General features: G+C 43.3%; 1 protein-coding gene and 1 pseudogene across 5 annotated transcripts in view; one reads left to right on the top strand and one right to left on the bottom strand.

Annotated features, from left to right (window-relative positions):
• VPS35L (VPS35 endosomal protein sorting factor like) overlaps positions 1-25413 on the bottom strand; it is a 119840-nt gene that overhangs the window by 75060 nt on the left and 19367 nt on the right. For all 4 annotated transcript variants that reach the window (XR_014254981.1, XM_082430979.1, XM_082430978.1 and 1 more), the window contains exons 7-12: positions 22968-23096; positions 16875-16959; positions 9937-9996; positions 3255-3351; positions 2503-2550; positions 1083-1176 (exon numbers count right to left, since the gene is read on the bottom strand). Coding sequence is in view for 3 of the 4 variants with exons in the window: in XM_082430979.1 (XP_082287105.1) it covers positions 1083-1176; positions 2503-2550; positions 3255-3351; positions 9937-9996; positions 16875-16959; positions 22968-23096 (513 nt within the window). In the remaining variant the exon portion in view is untranslated. The remainder of the gene's footprint in view (positions 1-1082; positions 1177-2502; positions 2551-3254; positions 3352-9936; positions 9997-16874; positions 16960-22967; positions 23097-25413) is intronic.
• LOC309645666 (ubiquitin-ribosomal protein eS31 fusion protein pseudogene) lies at positions 3392-8320 on the top strand (annotated as a pseudogene). Its single transcript has one exon. The product of its transcript is annotated as a ubiquitin-ribosomal protein eS31 fusion protein pseudogene (transcript).

Below are 25413 nucleotides of genomic sequence, written 5' to 3'. Positions count from 1 at the left end.
AATGCATAAATACTTTGGCCTCGGTTACTACGAGGGAGCAAGTGCCCTTAAATGGAAAGCTTTTTCTTTCTTCCTTTTTTTCTTTTCTCCCTTATCAGGGAGTGGACCTAGAAAAAGTATCCTTCCTAAGGATGTCTGCTACTCACTCTGAGGGCAATGACTTTGATTTCTTTGTGACACTGGAGACCACAGGGCTTCTGTCATTTGTTAGACGTCACATAAAAGAAGCATCAAAGGCTACGGTCCTCGCCTTCTGATTTCTTGGTATTGATGATCACCAGCAGGGGAGAGGGAGGTCTCTAACTGCAGCTTTGTCCTCAAGGAAGTCTGGGGTTCATCAGGACCCTACAGAACAGGGGCAATGACCCCTCTCTAAAGTTGAACAATGCCAATGGATCTAGCAAGGGGGACTCCCACGGAAAGCTGACAGAGGCAAAGGCCCCATGTGAGTTGAAGAAAAACGACTGTAAACTCTCCACAGGGTGCATTTTTCATAAATGAAAAACTTACTAGTTTTAAGTAGGAGCTTCATGGTGCTTTAAAGGAGAGAAAGGCTGAGTGATTTACAATCCTCACCAGCACAGCAGCCCTCCAAGGCCAGGCGACACAGACCCTGATGCCCGCCGTCACCAGGAGCGCCTCTCCCTCCCAGACAACCCTCACCAACTCGCACTCCAATCCAACTCTTTAATACGGACACCAAAAAACTAATAAAACAATCGAATTCAAAGACAAAGGGAAAGCATGTTTCGAGTCAATGAAAAGCAACCTATCAGCCGAAAGGCTGTGGGAGCCTCCTTCCCAGTGAGAAGGGAGAAACAATTAGTTCTGAAACTTAGTTCATTTGTAAGAAGATGACCTTAAACACCCCCTAATTAGAGTTACTGGTAAGTGGGTCTACTTCGAAATTAATTTTTGAAAGGAATCCTACAGCTCTGCTTTCTGTGAACAAGCTGTGCTCTAAAATTAGCAGCTAATAAAGTCCTTCTTCCAGTGACTGGTGAGGTGGCGGGGAGGGAGAAGCGTGAACATTAGAGGGGACAGGACACGGTCACAGGCGCGAGTGCCGGGACGCAGCTTACCCTGCACAGGTAAGCCCTGGCGTACACCGACACCAGAGGGTCCCCGATCCCTCGGACCATGCAAGTCAGCCGGGGCAGACACTCTGAAATCCCCCTGTTAGAGACAAAAAGACGGCAGCGTTACACCCCGTGGGAGAACTCTCTGTTCTTTCATTTTTTTTTTTAATAAAAATAAAGCTAGACTTCCTAAGTGCAGGGGGGGAAATCAAGCTTCAGAACGAAACCAAGGTCAAAGTTTGAGTCTTCTAAGGCCATGTAACAAGAGTCTTTCTCTCTTGCCACGATTCATTCTTTGAATGGTTTCTTTTATCTCTACCATTCGCTCAGTGCTGGAGTCTAACCTTCACATTTTCCTGCTTGAGGTCACATTTATTTTACTAATTTAACGATTTTTGTCCCCCAGTTATTTTCCATTCACAGGTCACTCCTTGACCTTCCTGATATTTTCGTCGTATCTATGTTCCTTTGGTAGTGATTTGCTGCCCTGTGCCCCGCCCCTTCCTAGCACCTGACACCTAGCACCTCAGGCTAACATCAGCATCGCCCTCAGTGTGAGCTGTGACTTATTTATTCCTCCTGCCACGTGGGGCTTCCATCTGCCTTGGGCATTATTCTCCCCCAACTGGTGAGGCAAAATAACTCTTTCTTCAGCACCATGTTATCCCCCCACACTCCCCCAGGCATCCCCAGATCCCAGTCAAACACATTTGGTACACATTCTAAATCCAACCCAACTATTCCTCAGAGCGCCGTGAGTCAGCCCATGGCTTTGAGGAGTTGATTATCTAGACGGTATCCAACACCACTCAGTATTTCAGCAGCTCTGCAGAAAGCAGAGCTGGTTTCTCCCGGCTCTGCAAAACTACTCTCAGTACAATGTCCGAGGTGACCCAGAGTAGCAAAGGGCTTAGGGGCAAAGGCTTTTCCTTCTGACATCATCTTGGATAGCAGCAGCAAAGGCAATGAGTGAGGGCCCACGGGTGTCACTCCCAGTGTGGTGTGCCCAGCTCACCGGACCCTCACAGACCCCATCTTAGGGCCTTGTTCACAGAGGAGACTGGGGGTCAGAGATGCTAAGTAACTTTCTCAAGACTACACAGCTAGTAATAGCAGAGCTAGGATTCAAATACAGTTGAGCTGAACTTCCATGAGTTAGTCAACCAAACTCTCCCAGCTTGAGTTTTCTTCTCTGTAAAATGGAGATTAAAAAGCTGTCTCTACTTTATTAAGTTTTCATTTGGATTAAACGAGAAAACGGATGGAAGGTGCTTAACACCAGATCTGCTACACACTAAGTACTCAAAGAATGACAGCTACTATTACATCGTCATTAGCATGTGTGTGCATGTGTGTGCACAGGCACATATGAGAGAGAAATTTTTTGGAAACGTATGGTCCCGGACTTTAAGAAGAGCCTTACGTTTTGGAGAGGAACTTGTTACACTTCAGGATGGATGCTTCCACATAGCTACAAAAACATTCTGTTAAGGAAGACATTTTCCAGGTGGTCTGTTCCCTATGGGGAAAAGCCTAAACTATTCATGCAGAGAACTAGGTGTGTCTTCAGGAGAGGGGGCCACAGTGACTCTCAACAATCCAGAGAATTAAATTAGTGAGTGGCTTGTGGTTTCTATATTTGGCTTTCAAGGTTTTATATTTATTTAAAATAAAATCTGGAAAACGTTGTACGCTGATTTATGGTTGCATGCTGAAATTTAAACTGGGTTTTGAGCATTTCCAATCGAGGCTTTAGGGGGAAAAGGATGCAACTTAGAGAACTAAGATTCCATTTGTGTATAAGCTGAATTCTCTGTCCTTCAACACTGGTGTTTGTGCAGAGAAGCTTGACCCTGTTCCTTTCAAGTTCTTGAAACCAGAGAAAACACAAAAAGATGAAGCATTTTAATTGAGAAAATTAATGTGGGAATGTTCCTCAGGGAAACAAAAGCCTGGTACATGGCACTATAGTCAAAGTAAAAAAACAGAAAACTGGGGAGAGCCAGAGTCCAAGGACTTCGTGGACAATGTGGCTGGCCCTGTACTTCCAGGCCAGCAACCGTAACAGAACTGCATTTTCAACAGGAATTTCAGGGCAGCCCATTACATGGCTTCTATTAGCAGCGCAACTCTTGCAGCCTATCTCTAAAACCATCAGACAGAAAAAAAGGATACAATCTCGGAATGAGTTCCCTGATGGAAGCAATCTTGAAAAACCAATTTAAGCATGTTTCTTTGGCTGTGTCATTTACATTCTCTGGAGAGAAGTGATCTGTAAAACAAAAATAATATCTATCAGCCCCCTAATTCTTGGGATCTGTTATAGCTGCTGTGAGTCCTAGGACAAAAAAAAGTTACAGTGGAGCAGACGAAGGGGTGGGGCACCCAGTCCTTCTATGTTTTTCCTTCCAAATATCATTATTATTAGGAAACAATTGGTGACAATGTTAGCTGACACACAAAGGCTTTCTAAGTGCCAGGCGCTGTTCAGAGTGCTTTACAGACATCAGCTCACCTAATCCCCACAAGAACCCTCCAAGTTATATACTTTTATTGTCCTCTTTCATAGACACAGAGGGCAAGGCACAGAGAAGTTTAGGGACTTGCCCAGGGCACACAGGAAACCGATGTAAGAGTTCCTTTTGGACCCGCCATCTGCGGTGGCACTGCCGCCAATATGCAGATTTTCGTGAAGACCCTGACGGGGAAGACCATCACTCTCGAGGTCGAACCCTCAGATACAACAGAAAATGTAAAGGCCAAGATCCAGGATAAGGAAGGAATTCCTCCTGACCAGCAAAGACTCATCTTTGCTGGCAAGCAACTGGAAGATGGACGTACTTTGTCTGACCAAAACACTCAAAAGGAGTCCAGTCTTCATCTTGTGTTGAGACTTCACGGTGGTGCTAAGAAAAGGAAGAAGAAGTCTTACACCACTCCCAGGAATAACAAGCATAAGAGAAAGAAGGTTAAGCTGGCTGTCCTGAAATATTATAAGGTGGAGGAGAATGGCAAAAATCAGTCACTTTCGTCGGGAGTGCCCTTCAGATGAATGTGGTGCTGGAGTTTTTATGGCCAGCCACTTTGACAGACATTATTGTGGCAAATGTTGTCTGACCTATTGTTTCAACAAACCAGAAGACAAGTAATTGTGTACTGGTTAATAAAAGACATGAATGACAAAAAAAAAAAAAAAACAGACGTAAGAGTTAGAATTCAACTCAGGCAGTCTGGCTCCGCAGCCTATATTCTTAGCCACTGCCTCTAATTTAATCCAGAGGTTCGTGGTGTACCACCAGTAACTGTGGTGATACTGTTGAGAATCCCAGATGCTTGAGGAACCTGCAACTGTAATATTAAATGTGATCGATCACTGTTTGTGCTCTAAATATCACAAGGACCAGACTTGAAAGGTAAATCAAGACCCTGAGGCGAGAAACCAGCCAGAGTTAGGCTGCCAGCTCAATATGGCACTAAGACTTGAGTCACCTTGTGGCAAAACTGCCACTTTCCCCTATTATCTACTCTCTTCCTCTTTAATAGAACTCTCATTTTCTGCTGGGCATACGGCCATCCTTGCAGCTCAGTGTGGCCATGTGACCAAGTTCTGGTCCCAGGATATAAACAAAAGTGCAACGTCTGGGAATTAGCTGTAAGGGAAAGGGCTTGATCTTCATTCCTTCTTCCTTCCTGCCGGCTAGAATGCAGATACAATGGCTGTGACCTCCATAACCATCTTGAACCACAAGAGCAAGACAGAAGTCAGGATTGCTGGCACCACGGGCTGGCTGCCCAACTAGCCCTGATCTTCCTTATTGTGATTTTGAGTTTTCTGGCACTGACAACCAAGCCCAATCATGACATACATCTTAATAAGGAATGAAAAAGAGTACGGAAAAATGAAAACAAAAACAAACAACAAAAAACTCATCAACACCAGGAAGACCATTGTTGAACTCTCACATGAAAATTATTTCTTCTAAATGATTTCCACACAAATTGGAGCCCGATCCCACCACTGGGTGTGCTTTACACTTTCAGGATTCAGTCAAAACAGGACAAATTAATTACTATAAAACATAACAGATGAACATTAGCTTGTTGGTCTCATCTTGTTGTTCAGTGGGTCATTTTTCATCCCTGATTCTACTTTCTGCTACTTGGTGGCACACCATTAAGGTGATCAAAATGTCTATGGAATCAGCAAAAAGATAAAACTCTAGGTATTTCACGAGCAGAGAACAGTCACTAATCACAACTGCAGATATTTTGGAATTGCAGTCTCAAGTATTTGTCTATTTTTGGACGTTCTGGCATGCTTCGTTCATTCGAGAATTTTTCACTTGCCATTTTCAAAGGGAAGGGAAATTACCATTTTCCCTTTCCTGGACTGAACCCGTGCACTTAAAAGTAACTTTTTTTCAAGTTCCAAGAGATCCAGACAGGAAAAGATAAGGGTTATTCTTAAATTCGTTTGTCAATCTTGCCTTTTGGAAAAGGGAGAGGTGGGGTTAATTTCCCTTCATATGACCAAATCATGTGACTTGAGACCCAAAAGCAAAAATAAGTCTCTGAGGTCATCTAAGAAAAACTCTTGCTTTCCAGTTGAGGGAACAGAGTGCAGCAAAGGGTGGGATAAGAGGGATTCGGGCTGCCAGAGAGAGCTGGACATCACACCAAAGGCAAGTTGCCCTACATGTACACATTGACTGAAAGCTATACAATAATCTGCATGTGCAATATAAAGACTTTAGGCTTTCCTTCCAGCTCAAGGGATAATTCAGGAAAAGGATTATGTTATGCAGGACTTTAAAATATTATAGAAAAAAGTAAATAAATAGAACTGTAAGAAAAAAAATGTTACAGAAAACTCAGTATTACATTACTTCATTTGCTCAATACAAATGTCTTAGGAACCAACTAAAAGTGGTATTCTAGGCTCCAGGCAGGTAACAGCACATAAGAGAGACCCTGCCCTCATGAAGCTTACATTCCAGTGGGGGAAGAAACATAATAAACACAGAAAAGAATAAGCATGCAAACAAGATAACATCCAATAGCAGTCAACACTATGAAAGATATAAAACTAGGTATGGAATAGAGAGTGACCTGAGTTAATCTGGCGGGGCGGGGGGTGATTCATCAGACAGGATGCCAGTCAGAGAAGGCTCCTGCAGACGCAGCATTTGAGCTGAGCACTGAATTATAAAAAGGAGCTAGCCATGCTTAGATGTGGAGGAAATGTATTCCAGGAGGAAGAAACAGCAAGTGCAAAGGCCCTGTGGTAGGTATGACCTCTGGTGTGGTCAAAGAACAGGAAAGCGAGCCAAAGTGGTGAGAGCAAGAATGGGGGAAGCAGGCATCACAAACCAGGTCATGCGGGGTTGCAGCCTTGGTGAGGAGTCTGAGAGTTTTTCTAAGTATGACGGAAACTCCCTGAAGAGTTCTGAGCAGAGGAATGGCATGACATGACATGACATGACTTATACTTCAGTGCTTGAGCTGCTACATGGAGAACGAATTCAGAATTTGGAAATTAATTAAGAAGAGGCTTTGAGGTGAAAAAGAGCAAAGATATCTTCCTCTAGTTCCCACTTATTTTTCTTTTATGGTGCTTCTTTTTTCAACCCTGACTTCTGTGGATATTTTAGGAGGGAGGACACCAGTGACCCTAGTTCTCTTTCATTTGCCAAGTCTCTACCCTGGCAGTGAGAGGTCTCTTTACATAACAAGGCTTATAGGGGTGCCACGTCATCTTAATATGTGCCTGAAAGGCCAGTTAAGGACATTGCTTATCTAGATGCAGCTTACATCAGCCATGGAGAAAAACTGAAGATAGGAATGCCCCCAGTTGATGAGGAGAACCACAACACAATAAACCCAAGTTATTTCTCCCAACATGGAAATAAAATTGTTTTATCACTTAGAGTACATTGCCTCTTCACTCATATGCTAGATTAAGAAATGCTGGGGAAAAACTACCACAACTAGTAGCATGTACTTTCTGTGAACCCAAAGGACACTGGTATCTTTCTGAGCTGGTAAGAGCTATGCCTTAGTTAAAACTCCTGAAGGTAAAGGGCTCAAATACTAAGTTCACAATCTGAACTTGATACAAATGGAAAGACTGAGTACACACGACACCGGACTTTAGGCAGAATTCTGCAGAGTAGGTTTCAAAAGCTTTCTTCATAATTACTGTTAAGAGTCATCCCCAACATTACTGATGTTTTTGAGAAAAGTTTGCCCCTCTCCCTTTCAGGTTCTGGGAAGCAGAAAACACATGCAGATGAAGATTTTAACTGAAAGGGGGGGAAATGAAATTATTTTCAAGAAAGCAAAAGCCTGATTCAAGGTAAAAAAAAAAAAAAAAAAAAAGGTATTTTGGGAGGGAAGAATTTAGTGATAAACGTGCTAATTAGTATATTTAGATAAGAACTAAAAGTGAACATGAAAGTAGCCTTTTATTTTGAATTTTTATAGTTTAGGTAGGGAGAAAGTTATTAGTAATTCTTCCTTAACTAGCCCTAAAATGTTGTTTGTATAGTTAGTGAAAACTGAGAGGAAGGAAAACTACTGCAGTAGGTGTAAACACAAATGCCCTTAGGGGCCAGTCAGGTAATATAAATATTTTTAAGCAGTTAGGTATACAACAATAGGAAGAAGTAGAACCTATATGAAGAAGCATTTAAAAAAATACTGTTATAGCCAAAGAAAACACCAATCTGGGTTTATTTCTGCCTGCAGGCTAAGAATTTACTGCTGCTGGTATAGCATATGGAAGAAAAGTTGGCAAGTGTAAAATAAATGCACCCGGGTTTCCCAACTCCTTAAGTTGACAGAGAAGGCCTTTCCATCAGGCTGGTCCCTGCCTCCAAGTCTTGAGAAGCCTAGAATGTGGGAGGAGCTGTTAAAAAACATCACAGGGGGGCTTCCCTGGTGGCGCAGTGGTTGAGAATCTGCCTGCCAATGCAGGGGACACGGGTTCGAGCCCTGGTCTGGGAAGATCCCACATGCCACGGAGCAACTAGGCCCGTGAGCCACAACTACTGAGCCTGCGCATCTGGAGCCTGTGCTCCGCAACAAGAGAGGCCATGATAGTGAGAGGCCCGCGCACCGCAATGAGGAGTGGCCCCCGCCTGCCACAACTAGAGGAAGCCCTCGCACAGAAACGAAGACCCAACACAGCCAAAAAAAAATATTAAAATAAATAAATTAATTAAAGATTACTATTAAAAAAAAAAATCGCAGGTGTGATGTGGTGGAGGAGAGGGTCTAGAGCAGCACTGTCCAGTGGAAATATCATGTGAGCTGCATTCAAAAAGCTAAAACAAAACAGGTGAAATTTTAACAATATACTTCATTTAATCCAATTCATCTAAAATATCAGTTCAACATGTAATCAACTTAAAAATTAGTGAGATACTTCATGGTCTCTTATTTGTATTAAGTCTCTGAGGGACTTCCCTGGCGGTCCAGTGGTTAAGACTCCGTGCTTCCACTGTAGGGGGCATGGGTTTGATCCCTGGTCGGGGAACTAAGATCCCGCATGCCACGCAGTGCAGCCAAAAGAAAAAAAAAATGTCTCTGAAATCCAGGGTATTTTTTTTTTTATACTCACAGCACATCTCAGTTTGGACTGGCCACATCTCTAGTGCTCAAGAGCCCCACGTGACCAGTGGCCACCAGATTGGATGGCGCAGGCCCAGCACTAAGAACCAGGCTCTCGCTAGCAGGTGGCAGGGCTGTGGGCAAGTCCCTGACTCTTCCCCACTGGGTTTGCCCGCCTTCAATGAGACAAGGTGATTCCTAAGAGCTTTTCTAACCCTAAAGGTCTGTAGAGTTCTGTCTGTCTTTCTCTCTGAGAAATGTACATATTAAATAGTTTTTAACAATATATAGATATATTAATATAGATAGATAATATAGATAGATGGAATATCTATAATATAGATAGACAGAAGGAAGGTAAGAAAGGAAAAAAAGGAAAGAAAGAGAGAAAAGGAGAGGAAAAAGAGACACAGTGAAAGAGAGCAAAAGAGAGAGAAAGAAAGGAAGGAAGGGGGAAAGGAAGAGACAGAAAGGCAAGACAGATAAACAGACAAAAAGAAAAGAGGTCAAATTACGGGTACTGTCACATGCCACCTCTTCATCCTCCAGGGAAGTGCCGCTGCTAGAAGCAGAAGGAGGTGGGATGAAGGTGGAGTGAGCTTGTTCTAACTTGTACAGATGAGCGCGCCTTCCTCTCAGCAGTGCTAGGAACTTGAAAGGAGGAATGAGAGGGAAAGGACGTTGCTGCTGGGAGTTCAGTGCTGCTGGCCCCATCATCATCATTTATGTGACAAAAGAAATTTGTGATCTAGTTGTCCCGTTATAACCTCCTGAGAGTTTAAAATTGAGTGGCAATAAATTTAATGCAAACATCACTTGGGCATAGAATGTAGATTCAAAGCATCTGTTATTATTGATTTATTTGACATCGCTCCTTAATATAAAGTTGGTTTCATAAAGTAATTTGCTTCTTAGGAAAAACATACAGGAAAAATATTTAAATGTCCAGCAGCAGAGAACTTGAAGTTGGTATAAAAGTTCAGCTGAATCTAATTGTAATACCTCTTCATTCTTGCAGATTCAAATTACTTGCCCAAATTCCTAGCTGGGCTGTTGGAAAATCTAATGTTTTTTGAAGACTGAGATGATCAGAAATCCGTAAAGGCGTTTCTTTAACTTTTAACACACCAAAACAAACAAACAAACAAAACCTTTATTTCAGGTCTCAAAAAATCCTGACTTGATATAAACCTTCTAATCCTGACTTGAGGGCAGCATGAAACCCGTGGAAAAGCTAAGACATTACCCGGTAAGACGCTGCGGTTATCCATACACATGGAAAAGATGCGCTCGTATACCAGCTTTCCTGGGGAGAAAAGGATATATGGTGTCAGCATTGTGCCCTTCAGGAGCAAACAATAAATTAATGTTTGTTAATTAGGGACAGAGACGGTGGCATCGCCCATATGAGCTTCTACTTGTGATAGTATGCTGCCACCTAGTGGGACAAATTTTTAGCCGTGATACTTTTTTAATTTTAGATTTTTAATTAAAAGAGGGGACTTTCTGCTCTAGGCAGAAAAGTGATCCTTCACTCATGCTAAGCAAAATAAGTCAGACAGAGAAAGACAAATACTGTATGATTTCACTTGTATGTGGAATCTAAAAAACAAACAAACAAAAAAGAACAAACATAACAAAACAGAGAGTCATAGATACCGAGAAAAAACAGGTGGTTGCCAGTGGGGAGGGGAAGGAGAGAAATAGGTGAGAGAGATAAATGAGTCATGGGTATGAAATATATGGTGTGGGGAATATAGTCAATAACTATGTATGATCTTTGTATAATGACAAATAGTAACTAGACTTATTATGGTGATCATTTTGAAATGTACAGAAATATCAAATCACTGCGTTGTGTTAACAGGAACTAACATAGGTCAATTATACTTCAAAAAGAAACAAACTCATAGAAAAAGAGATTAGATTTGTGGTTATCAATGGTGGGGGGGAGGGGGAATTGGATGAAGGCAGTGAAAAGGTACTAACTTCCAGTTGTAAGATAAATAAGTGCTAGGGATGTAATGTACAACATGATACATATAATGAACACTGCTGTATGCTATATATGAAAGTTAAGAGAGTCAATCCTAAGAGTTCTCATCATAAGGAAAAAATTTTTTTTTCTATTTCTTTAATTTTGCATCTATATGAGAGGATGGATTTTCACTGAACTTACTGTGGTAATCAGTTCATGCTATATGTAAGTCAAATCATTATGCTGTACTTCTTAAACTTATACAGTGCTGTATATCAATTATATCTCAATTAAACTGGAAGAAAAAACCCCCAGATTTCCTGCTTCTTCACATACTATGTGCCAAAAATGACCCACATCCCTATAGGATAAAAATGAGCTTGAATAGATTAGTAGCTGCCCCCTGAAAACTACCCAGTTTGCCACAGTCTCCACTGCTCCCTACTGTCTCTCATCAACAGCCTGCTTCACGCACTTACGTAATCTGCCTGGTACCTAGAAGCACTGGAATTTGAGATTCATCTAGGTATACAAGTTCTACAAGGGCAGAGATTTGTACCTGTTTTGTTCACTGACATTCCCAGTACCTAGATCAGTGCCTGACATATAGTGGGTGCTTCATCTTTGTTGGATGGATAGATGAACATATTTTAGGTTGTGTGGGTCAGAGATCACCATTGCAACTACTCAACTCTGCTACTGTAGCTCAAAAGTAGCCATAGTCAGTAGGTAAACAAATGGATGTGGCTGTTTCCAATAAAACTTTACTTACAAATACAAGTGTGCAGTCTGGACCTGGTCTACAGGCCAGCCTAGCACAAAAAGTTTTATGTATTCTGTACAAATGTTATTTTGGAAAATGCTATCAATATTCAAAGGATAAAAGTTACAGTTCTATTCATTTTCTGGACCTTCCCAAATCACCTTTGATATTGAAAGTATTTTCCCATGCCCATTTTCCCCCACACAACCCCACCATTCAGGGCTACAAAGAACCACACCCCTTGTCCATACGCGGAAAAAGACAGGAGAGTTATAGGATCATTTCTGGTCAAAGAACATGAGATCAAATGACATCATCAAGAAATGACAGAATGCTAGGTTAACATGCAGGAAGCCAGCCGAGCTGAGAAGAGCCCTAGATGCCTCTCCCAGTGCGGACTACTTACATTACCATCACCGAAAGACACTTGTTAAAAATATCCATTCCTGGGGCCCACCTCAGAGCCAGTGAAAACGAATATTCTGGGGGGTGAAGACTAGGAATATGAATTTTGAATAACCTTAATGGGAAATTCTTATACACACTCAAGTGTGAGAACCATTGATTCAGGCAGGCACTGTGGGTCTCTGAGCTAAAACTTGCCTTAGGTGTGGGACTCTCTAACAACTGCCAAAAGCCTCCCTCCTCCCTCTAACCCAGGGGTTCTCAACCTTGGCTGAACACTCAGAGCACCTGGGGCACTTGAAAATATGCTGATGCCTGCGTCTGTTCTCAGAGATGCTAATGTAAATGATCTGGGGCGCAGCTTGACCATCAGAAGTGTTTTTAAAGCTCCCCAGGTATGCAGCCGAGGATGAGAATCACTACCCCAAACCATGGATTCAACTTAGAAGTTCCCAGGAAGCCTCAGGGACCAAGCTCCAGTTCTCAAAGTCACCTGCCTTTGTCCTCCTGGCAGGAAGAGACCTGCAGGCACGGGCTCCCCAAGGCAGCCACACCTGATGCCAAGACAGGCCTCCTCTGAGATGAGCACAGAACCCCCGGCATTGGAACTACATGCAGTTTACCTTGGCCATCACACAGCACAGCAAGCCACGCTGGGCAACCATGTAACTTCTCATACCTCCTAGAGTAAGTGGACCGGGCTTAAGAGAACCCAATGCCTTTAACTTCCTCCACAAAAAGCTTGCCATCCCTCCAAAACTAGCTTTCTTTTAAAAACGAAAGCACAATTTTTATATTTCACCTTCATACCCTAAGGCCTTTAACCACAAAACCATTTTTGGCCAAAAGAGGTTGGTGAATATTTGTTTTCCTTTGTTAAGTTAGTGGACAACTATTTTGAGAAATTAATACCTGACCCTAGATTTTCTTTCTTGATTCACTTTCTTATAAATCAAGGACACTAAACTAGATCAATAACAACAGTGACAACAGTTAACAGTTTCTGAGCACCTTACTTTGTGCCAGGCACGGCTCTAAGTTGTTTACACTGACCCTGCCAGCTCCTAGAAGAGGAAAGACATCATGTGCTTCCTACACATTCTCTCATTTAATTCTCTCCAGAAATCCCCAGAGGCAAGGCCTATTATGCCCATTTCACAAGTGAAGAAACCAAGGCTCAACTTCACACAACCCTGTAGGAGGAGAGGCAAGGAATGCAGGCAGAGAGACGCCAGAGCCCAGCTCTGTGCTCACTGCGTCCAGGGAAATCCCAGCTAAAACGCTGCAGTCGCAGACGCCTGGGGCCGTGTCCCGCATCCTTGCCCAGCAAGACGCTCCCGCCCTCGGTCAGCCTCATTCACAACCACTGACCACCTGCCCCCGTACAGCAGCACATCTTCCTGTGGAGCAGAGAGTTAACAGCAACACATGCACAATGGACCTCAGCACTCCGAGTTGCCACCCAAGCAAGGCCAGTTCCGCCCCCTTTTTAAAAGGTGAAAGCTGCTCATTAGCCCCAAAGCATAACAAAGTGTCCTCGAGCACCTGCACATGCAGGCTGCCTCGCACTCCTGAGGAAAGCTATTCACAACGGATCTGAACAAGGGCACCTCTGGGAACGCTTTGAATAGGTAAAACATGCCCACCATTCAAAATTCAAAAGGCTGCAGGAGGTACTCAATGAAGTTTCTCTCTCAGCCCGTCCCGTCCCATCCAGCTCACTGCTCAAGCCACCCTCTGAGGGTCCCCGCTTTTATTAGCTCCTTGGGGACCCTTCTAATGTTTCTTTAGGCATACGCAAGTGAAAACAACCAAGCGCTCTAATTTTTCCTCCTTTCTTAAACAAAAGGGACCATACTCTATAGCAGTTCTGCATCTTGAGTTTTTCACCTGATAATGTGCCCTGGGGATCTTTCCACTTTGGAACGCAGCACGCCCTCACTCTCAGAGGCCTCCTTGTACTGCAGCATACAGACGTGCCGTCGTTTGTTTAACTGGTCCCCTATGGACGGTCACTTGGGTTGTTGGATGAATTCCCAGAGGCAAAGTTGCTGGGTCAAAGGTACACACATTTGTAGTTTTGTGGAGAGAATTTCCCCCGTGAGCCAAGTACAAGAGAAATAAAGCAGGTGCTCTGACTGCAGAGAGAACTCAATTTGAGTCCCAGCGCTGCCACTCACCACCCTGGGGACTTGGACAAGCTGCTTTACTTCCCTGTGCCTCAGGCTCCTCATCTGTGAAGTGGGGATAATTACAGACCCTACCTCATAGAGCTGTTATGAGGACGGCATGACTTAAGATCACTAAAGCACCTAGAACAGAGTCAGGCCCAAGGAAAACCCTTATTTGCTGAGGATTTATCACCGTTATTCTCAACTCCCAGCCCAGCTAATTTCTGGGATACAGCAAGGACGGCGGGCATCTACACCATATCCTGGCCGGCCGAGGCATGGGACTGGGCCGCCACCACAGAGGCTGACAGAATGGCCGCCCCAAATTCCCACAAGGTCAATGCCTGGATCTGGCCAGGCTTGCGGGCTCGTCAGCATCTCAGAGCTGGTCTCACCCAGGGATGCTGACTCATGCCAGAGAAACTTGCAGGAGGCGGGCAAGGGAAACCAGAAGGCCAATGTGTCGACTCACCATGAGAAACGGAACTGTCAGGAGAACCAGACACGGCCACTGGCCTCCCTCGCTGACTGACACCCTCGCTCCCTGAAGGCAAGCTGGGTGTGAGGACAAGTCAAGGCCCAAGGGGTGTGCGATGGCTATCTGTTCTGGGAGCCTAATGCACCCTTGTGTCCTGGATCACTTTCCCCCATCCCCACCGCCTCCCCGGGGCCATGCCACCCTCATTTTTCACCTGAAGTGCTGCATCGGCCTCCCAACTGGGCCGCCCGTTCCACCCTCGCCCTGCAGTCTAGTCTCAACACAGCAGGCAGAGGGAGCCCATTAAAACCCAAACTGGAACTTGCGTCTCCTCTGCTCAACACCCTGGGCGGCCCCTCATGCCCTCGGGCTCAAAGCCCAAGTCCTTCCGATGGCCTACATGGCCCAGCAGGCTCTCTGGCCACATCCCCACCCCACTCGCCCCCCTCCAGCCCCCCTGGCCTCTCAGTTCTCCAGACCTGCCAGGCCTGCTCCCACCCCAGGGTGTTTGCACTGGCTGTTCCTTGGTCGTAAGCCGGCCCCACGTTGCCAGCATACGGCTCACCTCTCACCTCCTTCAAGCACTTGCCCACACACCAACTTCCCAGCGAGGCCTCCTCCGACCCCCCCACTTAAATAAAAGCGCTGCCCGCTTCATCCTGCTCTGGTTTGGGTTTTCTTCACCCGTAGCACCAATCCTTGTCTAACACACAATCGGGTTTACTTATTTGTTCTGCGAATCCTCTCTTTCTGGCACAGCCCACGAAGGCAGGGATTTTTGTTTCTCGTTTGCTGACACAACCTCAGCACCCAGCAGAGTGCCCGATGCCACCTTCCCGGATCATCTGAACCCAAAGGTCCCGTCTTTTGGCCGGGACATGTCTTCCTTCAGCCCAGTTAGCTCCCATTCCCCTTTCCTCTGGCAACAGCACCACCCCTTCTCCTCCGGGGCAACCAGCTCTGGATAACCCGCACATTTCAGCCCCCAGATCCCATAACTGGCTCAGGGACTGACGTGTGATCCCAGCCAGGCCAATGAGATGGAATTCCAGGACTTGTGTTGGAAAGCGAGGATAAAAGTTCCTTCCTTGCCCTGGGACTACTAGCAGCAAAACTGATAAAAGTTGAGGACACCTTGTGGAGCTTAAGAATGAAGCCAACCCAAGAAAAAGTACTAGGAAAAGCCAAGGTCCTGAAGATACTGTTTGAGTTCCTGAATCCAGCTATACCTGAAGCCAGAAACTTCCCCTGGCCTTTTCAACATAAGCCAATGAATACTCCCCCCTCTTCCAAGAGGAAATGAATGAGTTAGGTTTTCTGTCAATTATTCTAGCTAATACACTCAGGTCCCCGGTCTCCTGCACAGAAATAAATGGGTCTCTCTGAATGACATTTCATTTTCTGACACATTTGACCTTTCAGTGGGTCACAGGCAAGGCTTGCCAGGTTGGGAGCCCATTGGTCCTTCCTTGGCAAGACAGCAAAGGTCTGTTCCGACCTCCGATGTGTTCAGTTCTCAGAATGACTGTCTCCTAGTTCTTGTGGGGCACCTCACTGCTGAACGTCATATACAGCCTACAGGCTGCACGGTTTGAGCAAACTGCTAATGGCATGATGTTCTGGCCATTGACCATCACCAAGCAGCATGGAGACCTCCTGTTTCTCCAAGGGGCTCCTGGGTAATCTCTTCAGTCTAAACCTCTCTGCTGGGCTCCCGAAGATCATTCGGCCTGAGGGGTGGAGTGTGGGACAAGGGGCGGCCACAATGATGCAGGAAGACCTCATAGGAGCTGCAGCCATCATCCATGGGGCAGAGAACAGTGGCTTGGACTAAGGTTTTAACAGAGGAGACAGAAAAATGGACATACTGGGGAGAGACTGAGGAGGCTGAATTGAAGAACCTGGTGATGGGCTGGACATGGGGCACAGGGGAGAAGACTCTCAGATTTCCAGCGTGGGCACGGGGGTACATGGTGCCGCCATCCCCTGAGACAGAAACCCAGCGCAGGTGGGGAAGGGCTGGGAGGAGAGGCCAGGTTCAGTTCTGAACAAAGTGAGTTCCAGATGCCATGAGCTGGCCGGCGATGGACCGAGGCTGGTCTGTATAAGACGTGTGCTCCCCAGCCTGCCTTGCTTCGCTCACTCGCCTCGCTAGCCTATCAGAAGGTTAGAAACACACAATTTAAAATTCTTTCAAAAACAGCACCCACACCCTTGCTCCCCTCATTAGAGCAGGGGAGCAAGGGTAGGGGTGGGAGTTTTGGTCTCCCTCGTGACTTACCTAGTAATTTAAACCACAGCAGAACCCAATTTAAAGCAACTCTACCATCCAACTTCTGGCAAAACAAACGTACTTCTTAGATTTGAAATGAATAAAACTAGTACTTACCAAATGTGTCAAGTATGTCGGTGATAAGGACAAATTTGCTTGGGTAGAACTGAATAACACTTGTGTCCGAAAGAAGCTTTGAACACTAGAAAAAGAGAAGAGAAAAGAAAAGTCACTGTCACGTCTGACTGGGTTGGAACACTCCAGGCCTGGAAAATTGAGGATTTCCACAAACAAGTGCAAGTGTATACCATGTGCCAGGCCTGGTGCTAGTCACTGGAGGTATAATGACAAGCAAAACCACCGTGCTTTTGACAAAGGGAGTCAACTCTGCTCACAAGACAGCCTCTTAAAGAAAGGCACCATCACCTCCCTCAGGAAAGCCACAACTCAGGAATCTTATCCAGAGGGTCTGAACTAGGGTCAGCACTCAGTCACTAGAGAAGTCAACCAGCGTCCCTGCTGGTGACTCCATCTTTTCAGCATTGCCTCCTCTGGTTTATTTCAGAATGGTCTTGATTCTTAAAGGTTCTTTTCTATGAAATGACCCCATAGGCAAATCTCCAGGGTTTCTTTTTTTTTTTTTTTTTAATTTTTTATTATTTATTTATGGCTGTGTTGGGTCTTCGTTTCTGTGCGAGGGCTTTCTCTAGTTGCGGCAAGTGGGGGCCACTCTTCATCGTGGTGCGCAGGCCTCTCACTATTGCGGCCTCTCTTGTTGCGGAGCACAGGCTCCAGACGCGCAGGCTCAGTAGTTGTGGCTTACGGGCCCAGTTGCTCCACGGCATGTGGGATCTTCCCAGACCAGGGCTCGAACCCGTGTCCCCTTCATTGGCAGGCAGATTCTCAACCACTGCGCCACCAGGGAAGCCCTCCAGGGTTTCTTAAACTAGCATCTATTATTTATACTAACTCTTAAATTTCCTTCTAAAAGGAAACGTGACAAGCTTCAGAGAGTTACATGTTTCTCTGGAACTGTGCTCTGCAAGCCAAGAACATTTTGGCTTGGCAGGGAATTCCTCAATCCCTCTGCCATCACTCACGCCAGAGGGCCATCGAAGTGTTCAGGCCTCATAATGGAAGATGGCAGCCACACAACGTGGCCCCGAACACCCCAGATGAAGTCATCTTGTATAATCAGAAACAAAAATCTATCTCTACTTTGAAGAACTAGAAGTAATGCCCTGAAATCTTTGCAAATTCAGAAGTCTGGATAAGGAACTAGATAACCTTGCCATATTTTATCAGACAGGAAAAATGTCACGTTAAAAAAAAAAACTATTTGGACATTTAGAAAGGGTCCTTTCATATGTATGCGCTTCCAAAGTGCACAGAATGGCTAGAAAGTTCATCATATCAAGATGTAGGCTGACATGTGTTTTCAGTTTGGCTTTGTTACACAATATCTAAATTATTACATTCATCAAGTTTCTCCTTAGCATTATGTAACTAAAAGTAAACAATGTGTCTAATTTGTAAAACATCCTCTCATAGCCCAAATGTTATTTGGGGATTGGAGCTGAGGGGAATGTAAGCTGTTAAAACAATGGCAATGACACCAAATGTGGCATTTGGATGTACACAGAACTCCATTTCCTGACACCTTGCTTTGTGTTTTTCACATGCCCTTTATGAGAGCTCCAACTTAAACAACTACCCCATGAGATTTCAGGGCTTGGAAAAAACAAACAGTTCTGAATCCTAGAGACTGTTTACAATACACAGCTCTTGGTTCCTAGGGAGGTGACATCTCCTGAGTTCCTACCCAGAGCCCCTCAGAGATGGGTTACTGCCCACTGGTGAGGTGAGAGGGAGAGAGAATTCAAACAGAAGATTTCAAATTAAACACAGCTGGCATTTCCCAACACCTGTGCATTGATTCGTCTCCCAAGCTGGTGTCACAGAACGTGTGTTTTATAAAGACAATAGGAAGCAGAAAAAATTTTTTAATCCAAAGTTAAAATCATAATAGTGTCATAAATTGAAGTTACCTTTTAAATCACTATTTTGAAAATTCCACAGTTTTTTGTAAAGCTTTGGTGCAGTTTCCTAAACCAATAAAAATCAGGCACCCCAGGGTATGTGTTAAAAAAACAGAGTCCCTGCTCCAAAATCAGTATTTTCAACAAGGGCCCCAGGTGACTGCTGCACTGAAACAAGCCCAGGACCCACTGGGTTCCTGAGATCCACAATCTGTACCACATTCTGAATGAAATGAGCATTCTACAAACCAAGGGTTCTCAGTTTCACAATCATCTGCGGAGCTTTGTAAAATAACAGTGCCTGGATCCCACTCTCAGAGATTCTGATTAAGCTGGTCTGGGGTGCAGCTTGGACATCAGGATTTCTTAAAGCTCCCAAGTGATTCTAATGTGCAGCCAAGGTTGAGAACCATTGTTATAAACATTTCCTGAGCAACTAAATGATAAATTACTCTGCCTGAAATACTTGCTATCGAATTTATTAACACTGTGGAAAAAATACTAAAAGAATGTTTTTCATTTGTTTCCAATTAGCAATATTCTAGAAGGAAACTAGCAGTTCCTAAAATTAAGTTGGAATTAAAAACCAAAAATTTGAACCGAAGCAAATGGATAAATTAAAAGATAATCTATGGTTCAGTATAAGAAAGTATGACTAGATGGATGGATAGAAGGAAGGCAGGAAAGGAGGAAAGCAGACTAATTAATCAGAGGACAATTACTGCCCACAATATATATTTTTTAAATCCTAAAAATCAGTAAGAAAGGTACAAATAACATAATGGAAAAATGAGCAAAAGGAATCAACAAAAGGCATTTTACAGAAAAGGAAACCCCAATGGCCAATAAACATGTGAAAAGATGCTCAATCTTATTATAATCGGGGAATTGCAAATTAAAACCACAATAAAATATGATGTTATTACCTCCTAAATTGGAAAAATTAAAATAGAAAGTCTGCTCATTCCAAATGTTGGTAGGCCACTGAATAGCACAGACTCACACTCCCACTGCTACTACAGTGCAGGCTGGCACAACCACTGCGGAAAATAACTTGGCATTGTCTGGAAAAGCAGACAAGGCACACATCCTACCCCGAGCAATTCCACTTTCAGGTATGGGCCTTCATCTAGAGAAACACTTTATATGGTCACCAGCAGACGAGACCAGCGTTCACAGCAACATCGTTCATAATAATGAAAAAAGGAAAAAGAAAAGAACCAAATGCCCACAACAGAATGAATGATACATAATTTATGCATCAGTAGATTAACTCTGCTTCAGATGGCAAATCTCTCCAACTGATCTATAGGGTCAGTACAATCCCTATCAAAATCCCAAAGGTTTTTTTTTTTTTTGGTAGAAATTGACAAGCTGATCCTAAAATTCATATGGAAATGCAAAGGACCCAGAAGAGCCAAAACAATTCTGAAAAAGAAGAACAAAGTTAAAAGACTTATACTACCTTGTTTCACAACTTACCATAAAGCTATAGTAATCAAGTGTGGTACTGGCATAAGGACATACCTATAGATCTATGGAATAGAATTGAGAGTTCAGAAATAAACCCTTACTTTTATGGCCAATTGACTTTTGACAAAGATGCCAAGATAAGTCTTTTCAGCAAATGCTGCTGAGACAACTGGATATCCATATGGAAAAAAATAAACTTAGACACACCATAATACAAAAAAATAATTCAAAATGGACCATATAACCTAAATGTAAGAGCTAAAACTATAAAGCTTCTAGAATAAAACACAGGAAGAAATTCTCACAACCCTGGGTTATGAAAAGAATTCCTAGATACAACTCCAAAAGCATGAGCCAAAAAGGAGAAAACTGATAAACTGGACTTCATTAAAATTAAAAACTCCTACACTTCAAAAGATACCATTATGAAAATGAAAAGACAAGCCATAGACTAGGAGAAAATACAAGTAGATCACATATTTGATAAAGAACTCGTATCAAGGATAAAGAATTATTACAACTCAACAAGAAGACAAACAACCTGATTTTTTAAATGGGCAAGTCTTGAATAGACAGTTCACTAAAGAAGATATAAAAATGGCCAATAAACATATGAAAAGATGTTCAACATCATTAGTCAGTAGGGATATGCAAATTAAAACCACAATGAGATACCACTTCACACCCACTCAGATGGCTATAATCAAAAAGACGGACAATAACGAAATGAGTGATGCAAAAGATATAGAGGAACTGGAACCCTCATACACTGCTGGTGAGAATGCAAATGGTGCAGCCATTTTGGAAAGCAATTTGGCCGTTTCTCAAAAAGTTAAACATAAACTTACCATATGACTTAGCAATTCCACTTCTAGGAATCTATCCAAGAAAAATGAAAATATACGTCCACGCAAAGACTTGTATGCAATTGTGAACAGCGGCATTATTCATAATGGCTAGAGTGGAAACAACTTAAATGTCTATCAACTTGTTAATGGATAAGTAAAATGTGGTTATGCATGCAGTGGTATACTATTCAGCAGAAAAAAGGTACAGAGTACTGATATTACAACATGGATGAACCTCAAAAACATGGTAAGTGAAAGAAGCCAGATGCAAAAGATTACATAATGAGTGACCCCATGTACATGAAACGTCCAGGAAAGGCAAATTCATAGAGTCAGAAAGCAGATCGGTGGTTTTTCTGAGGCTGAAAGTGGCAGCAGGGTTTGAGTGCTAACAGGCTTGAGGAAATTTGGGCAGGGGGTGGGGCGGGGGGGCGGTGGCTATGAAAATGTTCTAAAACTGGATTGTGTAATCGCTGCGCAACTCTATAAACGTACCAAAAACATCACTGAATTGTACATTTACAATGGTGGATTTTAGGATATGTAAAATATCCTCAATAAAGCTGAAAAAACAAACAAAGTAAAACCTTACTGCAGAGGAAATAAGGGAAACTGCTCATTTCTCCATATTCTGTACCTTGACTAGCTTTTTGGGATAAAGAAGGCAGTCTTTAAAGCATTGAAAGTCAAATAGTTACTATTAGCTAGATGTAGAGTTAATTAAACAGTTTCATGATTATTTTCTTTGGGAAGACATGAATCAAATCTCCTCCAGATGTAAAACTCTTAGAAGTCACAGTTCTATACCACAATACTCTATGGAGAGATGTTGCCAACAAAAATATTTTGAAGAAGCTCTTGTTAGTTTAGATATTCTCTCACTTGAGCCACTCAGCAAGCAGCCTCCATCACATGCCTGCAGGATGAGAGAACCCTTCTTCAGAGTATTTGCTTTGTCAACTAACAACAGTGATGGAAGGGAAAAGGGCTTGGGTTTGCCTCTGTCATGAACACCAAAAAAATAGCACCTGCCACACAAAGTGTCATCTTAAAAGACTTCAAGTACCCAGTGTAAAGACTCTCAGAGTAAGAAAACAAATGTCACATTCCCATGACAATAAACAAGAATGAAATCCTGTCCTTCTGAACTAAAATGGCTGTTCAGAAATTCTCTATTAACTCTGCTCTGAAAAGCATAATGCATACATTATTCCTTTCACAGTGTACTTCTGAGCACGTTTTGCCAAGACAGGATGATCTTAAGAGTCAAGAAACAGAATAAGCTGTTTTCCCTCTGGAACTTGCTCTTGTGATCCAAGAGTTGTCATGGATTAACAAATTCATCAACAAAGAGGATTCAACAAACATACCTCTCTTAACACTGTATATACATTTTCTTTGTCACATCATTATGCAGAACATGACCCCAAAATGCATATATCAGGGACACACAACCATTAGTTCCAAAGATACAAAGAAAATCTGGTCAAGGAAACCCAAAAGACAGTTGATCAATCTTTAGTCTACACAAATCATAAATGTGTCAGGGGATGTAACAGGGCCAATGAACTGCACAACCCAGGGGGGACATCAGGAATTCTGTAATCTAGGGTGAATTTCCTGGAATTGCACAGTGCACAACCTATGCAGCTGCACATGGTGGCCCTGGGATTAGCCATCTCATAAAAACACTGATTCATAATTATGGCCTTTCACAGGAAGTACGTGAAAATAGAACAGATGAAAAAATTAGGGTAAGACCCTGAAGGCAGGCCTCTGAAAACCTTAATTATCCACAAAGGAATTTTACAAAGGAAATTCTGGGGAAAAAAAAAATCACTCGACCTGACCTGGATGACTATTTTTAGAGCCTTCACTTTCTGGTCCGAGGCCCAGGCGTCCTTCAGCGACTGGTTGAGCTCCTCTATGCGGTTCACATAATCCTGTTGAGTCAAATTCAACAGCTCCTTTTGGGATCCCTGTGGGCAGAAAGTAGAAAGATACAGGCACAGAAGAAAAAACGCTGTTGGACTCCCCCCTCGCCCCCATGAACAATACTGAGTATTAGCTGAGTTTTGGTCTCTAAGTTGTCCTCATATCCTGACCAGGATTGATAGTTCTGTCTTGTAATCAAAGAGGTTCTTTGAGTTTTCTGCAAAGACAGCTAGAGGGTAGCGATTGAAAAACTGGCCTTGAACACAACTCAGACCTGAGCCCATTCCCAGCTGAGCCACATTCTAACCGTATGATTCTAGGTGAGCTGCTTTCCTCCCTGAGTCTCTTCTGTGAACAGTGATAACAGGACTTACCTTATTCAACAAATAGTTATTGGGGGTTATTGTGTGCCAGGCAAGTATGGTATACCAGATGCCCCAGATACAAAGGTGAGCAGGAAGACACCGTTTCAGCACTAATGGAGTTTAACGTACAGAGAACAAGATGGACATTAATACAAACTGAGACAAATGCTCGGGGAAACAATTCTACAAAGACACATATCATAGTTCTCTGAATCTGAGGTGCCCGTTTTAAGAAGCACAACTGTTTTATGTACCACTAAGGAAGAAAAAATGCCAATCATGGACATGCACCAATTGAGAGACACAGTCCAATTTCAGGGATATTCAAATGTTGGGGGAAAGGTTCATCTCAGAATGGACTCTAGAATGGTGGTCAAGAATGGTTTCCTGGAGGAAGTGATGCTTGAGACAAACTCTCAGTGGTGTACAGGTGTTAACTAGGCAATGGAGGGTTGTTAACTAGGCCAGGGAGAGAGCATTCAGGACAGAGAGCAGACCCAGCAAAAACCCATGGCAGAAGAGGGCAAGGTCATCACATGGATGAAATATTATAACATATGTAAAGACCTGGCACCACCCGGCACACAGTACATGCTCACTAATCCTTGCCTACTGCTAAGATGCTGACTGCACAGCTCACAGGAGTGAGGGTCATGCTAACCCACATGAGGAGACCAGGAGCCAAATCTTTTTTATATGAATGTTGCCTGGAATCCAAAGTAAAGAACTCCTTTTTTTTTTTTTTAATTGAAGTATAGTTAATTTACAATGTTGTGTTAGTTTCCGATGTATAACAAAGTAATTCAGTTATACATATATATACTCTTTTTCATATTCTTTTCCATTACAGTTTATTACAAGATATTGAGTATAGTTTCCTGTGCTATACGGTAGGTCCTTGCTGTTTTTCTATTTTATATATAGCAGTGTGTATATGTTAACCCCAAACTCCTAATTTATCCTCCTGCCCTTTCCCCTTTCGTAACCATAAGTTTGTTTTCTATGTCTGGAGCCTGTTTCTATTTTGTAAATAAGTTCATTTGTATCATATTTTAGGTTCCACATATAAGTGATATCATATGATATTTGTCTTTCTCTGTCTGACTTACTTCACTTAGTATGATAATCTCTAGGTCCACCCATGTTGCTGCAAATGGCATTATTTCATTCTTTTTTACGGCTGAGTAATATGCCACAGTATAAATACACCACATTGTCACTATCCATTCATCTGTTGGACATTTAAGTTGCTTCCATGCCTTGGCTTTTGTAAATAGTGCTGCTATGAACACTGGGGTGTATGTATCTTTTCAAACTAGAGTTTTCTCTGGATATATGCCCAGGAGTGGGATTGCTGGAAGAACTCTTTATTAACGGAACACAAGTAGGAGGTTCAGGAAATCTGAGCTGATCCCAACTGGTCACTTGAACTGTGAGATAGGATCCTCCCTGCCCCTCTGCTGTAGGAGGAGCCACGTGACTAGTTTGGGCAAATGGGTGGTGAATAGAGTGGCATGTGTCCTCTCTGGGCTGAGGCAGTGAAAAGTGACCCTTTCTTCATCTCTGCTGTGACAACCCTGGAGCCATATGTTGAGATGGCAGCATCATGAGATGGTGGTATATCTGTCACCTACACTGGACGAGTAATGTGAGGAAGAAATAAACCTTTGTTATATTAAGCCACTGAGATATGGGGGTTCATTTGTTACCACAGCACAACCTAGTCTTATCCTGACTAATATGCTGTTAACCTGGAAGCCATGGGGCAGCCATGTGCTCCTGTGAGCAGGGAGAAGCAAGGAAACCAGTCTGCAGAAAAAAAAAAAAAAAAAGGAGAACTAGAAAGAGTCTGGAGGCTACACGGAAGCAAGAGACACAGAGGACAGCTGCTGGGGTTCTGGGTGGTTTTTCAGTTCCCGGTTCCAGGCCACTGTGCCCTTGGGTTCAGGGTAGTGCCCCAGTGTCCTTCAATACAGTCCTTATTTTCCGTGTAAGC

This window comes from Balaenoptera physalus, assembly GCF_965194825.1.
Source record: "Balaenoptera physalus genome assembly, chromosome: 16".
Classification (NCBI taxonomy): domain Eukaryota; kingdom Metazoa; phylum Chordata; class Mammalia; order Artiodactyla; family Balaenopteridae; genus Balaenoptera; species Balaenoptera physalus.
The sequence above is the reverse complement of the archived record's forward strand: the minus strand, read 5'-3'. Positions and strand labels throughout refer to the sequence as shown.